At 40.2% G+C, this 7,278-nt stretch overlaps 1 protein-coding gene across 1 annotated transcript; it reads left to right on the top strand.

Moving 5' to 3' along the window:
- Nucleotides 1-401: 401 nt before the first annotated feature.
- On the top strand, nt 402-6,973 carry LOC101854465 (transcription initiation factor TFIID subunit 10). The gene is made up of 4 exons (XM_005112271.3): nt 402-575; nt 3,151-3,215; nt 4,100-4,211; nt 5,701-6,973. Exons 1-4 carry the CDS (start codon nt 426-428, stop codon nt 5,788-5,790), a joined length of 417 nt encoding a protein of 138 aa, XP_005112328.1. The 5' UTR covers nt 402-425; the 3' UTR covers nt 5,791-6,973.
- The last annotated feature ends 305 nt before the right edge of the window (nt 6,974-7,278 follow it).

The raw sequence follows: 7,278 nt of genomic DNA, 5'->3' as shown, positions 1-7,278 counted from the left end.
AGGCTAACAGAGATCGAGCTCCCTCGAATTTCGATTCAAGGGAGAAATTTCTAACGCTTGTTCAGTCCAAAGGTTTTTTTTTTTAATGTGCTCTTGTTGTTGTTGTTGTTGTTGTTGTTTTTAATGATTATCCTTGTTATACATGTTTTGGCAAATAATCTGACACACTGCAATTAAAGTCGTTAATTAAATTTAAGTAAGAGCTCATGAAAAAAACCAACAACAAATAAGATTAAAGTAGGCTTACGCCTAAGGGCGCCTTTATATCTCCACTCGCATACCCAGAATCTTTTCATCATCATTGACCTCATTGTCAAAATGTTTAAAATCCCGCTGAAACTGAGACTAAGCAGACAAATCTGTGAAACTAAATTCGTGTGAAGAACAGAACATTCAGATAAATCTGGGTTATTGAAAAATTCAAAATGGCGACTGCAGGCGAAGATACAAACGCTAAACCTCAATTCGTTTTGCAAACTCAGAATAGTCAAGATAATCAACAACAGATGCAGGAAAAGTCAGCAGGTGTTCCCCTTAGTGATTTTGTTTTACAGTTGGAAGATTACACTCCCACAGTAAGTGTAAAGACTAAGAACTAGATCTAGAATGCAGAACCTTTCTCCACGATCCATATTTAGACGCCGTTTGAGGCGTTTGTTTACATCCACTCATCCAGAGAGAAGAAATCCGGAAGTCTTGATGACCAAGAACCTACCTTAACGGAACTGTCTTAACGGAATCTCCCTGCTCCCCCCTTGATATATTTCTCATTGATTACCTGTATAAAACGGAAACCTGTCTAACGCGGTAACGGAAAGAAAAACCCGCTCCCTTCCGAGGGCTTCACCCGCTTAAGACAAGTTAAGACGGACAATGCCAATGCTTTGTGCCGTTCAGCCCTGATTTGAAACAAAACTTGCAAGTTTGGTTCCACTGGCTCTAAACAACACTATGACCTTGTCGCTGGGCGAGGAAGGGGAGTCGGGGTGCAATTTGGGGGTAGATGTTACCCCCCATTCATTCATGTGAGCCTTGACAAGGCTTGAGCGATGCAGATGGTCAGGGTGGCGGTGTGGGCGTGGGTGTGAAATCTCACGGCTGCCCGTGAGAGTGCTTAGTAGTAGCGAGCCACTGCGTAGTCAGAAGCCAGAGGTGTGAAATCAGATTGACCAATGCTTGCCACTGCCACCCTGTGATCGTACGGCCAGCCGAGAAAAGTTCCTCGTGTTACATGATGGCAGTGAGGGGTGCATTGCTGTGCTTGTTGTTACACCTGTTGGTGGGGCTAAGAGTGGAAGCAATGGAGATGTTCAAACGTTTCTGCCGAAAAAGCACCATTCTTTGCTTGAATTTTGATTTTCTGGCCTTAGTGTTTCCTTCCATTCACTCATGCTTAGACGGCTTAGTGAGAACAGTTCACTCATCAACGATTACCTGGCAATACTTGAATACAGGGTCTGTGGCATTCAGCTTTTGACTTTCACGAACTAAAGGTTCTACAAAATCACCCTAGATCTAGATCTCTAGATCTCTAGACCTAGACTAGATCTGATCGAATCACGATTTTCTGGCACTCGTTATTAAATTGAATAATAATAAGGCCGGCTCTATTTCTCAGAACGCTTGGGAAAGTACTACTTGAACTCAATTTCTCTGAGCGGTTTCCGTTCTCGAGACTTTAATTATTTGCGAATGGAGCAATGGAGGGGGGGGCTCTCTTGGCCTAGAGATTAAGGTGTTGGCCTCTCATTCAAAAGGTCGCGGGTTCGAATCCGGGTAGCGACCGAAAAATTTTCTTCTCTAAATTTGTCTCCAGACTTACACCTCATTTCCTGCTCTCTAGCAATGTTACTGTTGTCTGCTTTCGTCTCCTCTTTCTGCCCCCATCCCCTCACCTCGTTTGCCCCTTCCTCTGGGCTCGTGATTCTTTCTTCAGCCTTTCTACTGCTACTCCTTCGCTTTTTCTTACTGCTGTCTTTCAGCCACACCCCTGATCTACTGGTAGGAAAGATCTACACCTAGCCTTCTCGGACAAGGGCGAAAAATCTCGGAGGGCCCGTGTGCAAGTTGCGCGCGTTAAAGATCCCTTGGTGGTCTAAAATCGAAAAGAGTAGGCTTCGGCCGCCACCCGGGCAAAATTCAAAATTTCCTACCAACTGAAAATATTAGGTGTATCCCACTCGCTTATATGACCTTATATGCAGTTGCCAGCGCCGTAAAACATTTTACAAAAACAAAGGAATGGAGTGGCCTGCATGTGTATTACATGTGTGTGTGTGTGTGTGTGTGAGAGAGAGAGTGTGTGTTGGTGTGGGTGGGTGGGTGTGTTTGTGTGTGTGTATGTGTGTGTAATGTGTGAATGGGGCGGCTGGAGGTTTTTTTTTTTTTTTTAGTCTTTGCTTTAGGGGTGACTAATTTTATGCAAAATAGGTTACTCTGCCAAAGTCGAGCAGTCTTGTTTCCTCGCAGTACCTTTTGAAGGCATTTTCAAATGAAGTATAGATCTAGATCTAGATCGGGAACATTGCCCCAACCACAATTGAAGTATCTCTGAAAATTTAGCTAAAAATCTCTAGCTATAGAAATTGAATTTGATGCAAAATATGCTTCTTCCCAGTCCTTGCAGAATGGCAGAATGAAAGATTACGCCGAAGTCTCGCAAATAACCAGAAAATTTCGAGAACGGAAGGCGTTCAGAGAAATAGAGATCAGATTTGTTTTTCCGAGCGTTAGTAATTAATTTTAAAAAGTAATATAATAATAATAATACGCAGTGACGGTGACATTAGAATCTTGATCTACGTTTACGGCCTCCTGATGAATGTAGATCCAGGTCTAGAATCTAGATCTAGTTTGCAATAAATAACAATCGAAGACGCCCACCCATTTGTCTAGGAGAAAAGTGGCCGTATAAGACAGGTGGTCCCTCTCATTGTGACATGATAGCTTGAGTTTGTCTATAAAATGATTGTATACTTATTTTTATTTTCCCTCGGATACCAGACTCCGTGACAGGTTATGTCTGAGTTTATCTGTAAAACGATATAAATTATTTTTTTTTTTTCCTTCTGATCCCAGACTCCGTGACAGGATATGTCTTGAGTTTATCTATAAAATGATATTTTTATAATTATTTTTATTATCCTTCAGATACCAGACTCCGTGACAGGTTACTATCTGAACAGGGCAGGTTTTGATTCCAGTGATCCTCGGATGTAAGTACTTTTTGCAATTAGTTCTCCATTGAATTTTGAGAATTTATTTATATAAATATGTCACTTATGTGTCATGATATGGTGGAATCAGACGCTTGTCAGTTTTTGGGCATGGAGTTATTAGTAGTGTCATCTTAAAGCTGGTTCATTTGTCTTGCATTTGGCGAACAAAAATACTCATCTATCTTGAATAGAAGTCAGAACATTTGCAATAAAAGGAGGTGGGGGTCGCCTGATGTCGAAGGTAAAATTAGCGAGAAAATGGCCGCCAAAGTGTGGTAATTTTCGAAGCTTGAGTGTTCTTGGAAACTGTAAATTTATGTACAAGTATCTTTGATCAAGGTTTTTCTGGAAAACCCACACAGAAAAGTGTTTTTAAATAGACATAAAAAGTGTTGAGTTAAAAAAAAAAAATTACCCAACTGCCAGAAAAAATGCCTATATTTCTCTGGTTTCATTATTTTGATGAGCGCCTGATTTCACCACGCTGAAAACATTAATTAAAGGAACAAAATATGTCTTATTTCCAGTTTTCAAAGACTCTGGCTATTGGAGTTACCAAACTTTGGTGGCCATTTTCTCGCTAATTTGACCACTGAAATCAGGTGACCTCACTTCCTTCAATTACAGGTATTTTGAGTTCTATTCAAGACAAATGGATATATATTTATTTCATTGGAAGCGAGTCAAACAAATTAGCTTTCACCTGATACGAATAATACACCAGATGCCCAAAAATTGACGAGCACCTGATTTGACTGCGTCGTGACACATTTAATTGTGTCGTCTTCCTCTTATTATCTTTGATAACGATGCATTTCCCGTTCCCTCTCACAAGCCTTGCTGGTTTTACTGGGTTTTTTTTTTTCTTTTCTTCTTTTCAGCGCACGACTCATTTCTTTGGCAGCTCAAAAGTTCATCTCAGACATTGCTAATGATGCCTTGCAGCACTCCAAAATGAGGTCATCTGGGCAAAGTTCAAAGAAACAGGGGAAGGTAAGAGAATTATAAAGCACAGTATAGTCAAAGATTCTGTAAAACAAGATGGTTCACTCCTCTCTTTTTTTAACCAAATTAAAAGGTGTCCTCAAAATCTGGTGGCGTCCTCTTCGAAAAAGCCCCCGCTTTACGAACAGTTACCCTACTTGTGTGGGAAAAAATGAAAGTGAAACTAACAAATTTTTTTATAAATTATAATTAAGATTTCAGAACCTTTGTGAATGGTTATGCCGACAAAAAATCCTCTTCAGGTGGAAGGGGCGACTGTTTTCGTCGTTCAATTTGGCTTTAGAATGAGAGGCGAGAGGTCATTAAAATAACGAAGTGTATACAGACCCGGTAACCGGGAACAAAGTCACGGAGTATACAGACCCGGTAGGGGAACTCTTTTGTGATTTCGGAAAGTTTCAGCGCCCAGACCCGGTAGTGTGTGTGTGTGTGTGTGTGTGTGTGTGTGTGTGTGTGTGTGTGTGAGTGAGTGAGAGTGAGTTAGAGAGAGAGAGAGAGAGAGAGAGACTGCTCGATTGAAATTAAATGACATTGTTCTTTTCTTGAAATTGTGATTCCCCCAACTCCAAAACGGATGAAAAACTATCGTTCATCGAAAAGACATCGGCAATCTTCATTTAGATCTAGATCTACATCTAGATCTAGGCTAGCCTCGAAACTAGACCAATGATTTGTCTGTCTGTCTAGATCTAGACCTAGGCCATAGATCTTGAAGAACCTAGGTCTACCCTGAGCCAAGAGGGCGCTGAAACTTTCCGAAATCACAGATTACTGCAGATCCTTTTCCAGTGGACTGTTTTGCTAACACTGAGACGGAATCAATCAGTGACCCTAATCCCTAAAACTATGGGGGTGGGAGGGAGGGAGGGAGGGGTTGGCTATGTGTTGAAAAGTTTGTGTGCAGGCAATCGATCATACATACAAACAGGGGAAATGTCTTAGTTGAGACCAATTTGAATAATTTGACGGATCTAAAGCAAGTTCATGCGCTGCAAAATCGCTGTTATATCTGAGCCTGCTCAAATTGAACCTTGTTATAGCCAGGTTCATAATACTTACACTTATAGTGGGTGGTTGGCGGGTGCTCTGGTGTGGTTTGCTTCTTCTTTCCTGTCAAACATCTATTGTCTTTATCCCCCCTCCTTCTTTTTTGTGTTTGTTACTCTCTTGTGACACCTCTAATCTTTGGCACTTATATGACCTTATTGTGTTGCAAGTGCCGAAAAACACTTACTAAAACAAAACAATTACTCTTATAAGGGAACCCCCCCCCCCGGGGATTTGATTTGTAACTGTTGTATCCAAGTTCCTGTAACAGCAGAGGCTGTTACAAATTTACTGGACTGTACTAAAATTAAACTAAACAGAAAGCTCTTTACCAGTGTTACCGGAAGTAAGTGGTACCCTTCGCCACCTTTTGACTGGTCTTTCTTTCCGTACATGTAATGTGTTTCTTGGTCTTTTGCTGTTCTTTCAGGACAAGAAAATGACCCTCCAGATGGAAGACCTCACCCCAGCCCTTGCTGAATATGGAATCAACGTGAAGAAACCCATGTATTTCATTTAGCCCCTTTTCGCTGTAAATATAGGTTGGAATGGGAATCATGTTGGGGATCAATTTTTAAAAAAATGAAGCTTGAATGGAAAGGCAGCGTTTTGAGTGGGTGTACGAAGTTGTCGGACAGTTGTGCATGTGTGGTGGGTGTTCATGTCAAGGAAGAGGAGAGAATGGGTTGAAAATGAAAAGATGGTTCTGAATGAGGGAGTGAGTCAAGAAAATAGTTCTGAATGCCTTTTAAAAAAAAAAAGTTGTGCATGTGGTTGTCTTTGAAGATTTGAAAATGAATATATGTCAGAAGTGTCTATGGCAGTTCCGTTGTCCCTTTAAAATGAAATAAAACTTTTATTTGTAAGATGATGTAGGCTATTTTTTAAATTTACAGACAGTGGCATCTCGTTACCTTAGAATGACAAAGTTCTATCTGACATTTTGGGCCGTTTTGAGTGAGTTACTAAAACCACAATGTCAGAAACCAAATGTTCTTTCTGCTCTATCAAAATCGTACGATTATTCCGAGTCGTTATCAAGGTATTCAAAAAACTGCATTCGAAAAAGCTTGACATAATGTGAAACTCAAAATCCTTTGACGTCAAATTTCTCAAAACTAGGTATTGAGTAGATAGAATTTTGTATTTCCGAGGTAGCGATCTGCTTAAACTGATACAAAAACAGTGGTGAACCAAAAGAAAAGAAAAGCCCCTATTTTTTTTTCTCTTCTATTTGAGCAACGTCGCTAAACCAAAGAAAATTCAGCAGTCCTGCTGAATTTTGTTTGAGCGGACTCCACCTCCTTACTATCTTGCCGCTGAAGTGGATCCTCCACTTTTTAGGTTACGGTATACTAATTTAGGTTATATGAAATTTTCTACTTTTTTATTTATTGTTCCGTAACATCTTTAGAAAATTCTTGATTTTTGGACAACTTTCTTGTGCCTGGTACTGATGATATGATGGAATGAATGTTAATTACAGACAGAAATGATGATAGTGGAAGGAAGATACGAAAAGGCTGAAAATGTAAAGTTTTGTATAGTTTGAATAGAAAAATTGTTTGCCTGTGGGATTAAATTTGATGTAATGGATGTCCTAAATTAGTGACTGAGTGAGTGAACCCTGTACATAATGGAATGGAAGAAAGCTTGTTTTTGGAAAAGGAGAAAGATTGTGTAATAAATAGAATGGATCTGAACTTTTGTTGATTTTGTTTCTTGTGAGACCTTTTTAAATTTTAAACCAAATCTGTAAAGAGCATACTCTCGTTCAACAGCAGGCTCTATGCGCTTTGCACTATATTATTACCCCAGAGCACTCAGAAATATCCTCAGCTTCCCAGGAAGCATACAGAGCAAGCTGCTGATTAAGCGCTCAAAACACACCAAAAAACTTACAACTTTTCCTCTCTCTGTTGTTACTGTCTGTCTTTCTGTCTGTCTGTCTGTCTGTCTGTCTGTCCGTCTGTTTGTCTGACTATTTCCTAGCACCTGCTTCCGCAAT

This window comes from Aplysia californica, unplaced genomic scaffold (assembly GCF_000002075.1).
Source record: "Aplysia californica isolate F4 #8 unplaced genomic scaffold, AplCal3.0 scaffold01221, whole genome shotgun sequence".
NCBI classification, from domain to species: Eukaryota; Metazoa; Mollusca; class Gastropoda; order Aplysiida; family Aplysiidae; genus Aplysia; species Aplysia californica.
The sequence above is the reverse complement of the archived record's forward strand: the minus strand, read 5'-3'. Positions and strand labels throughout refer to the sequence as shown.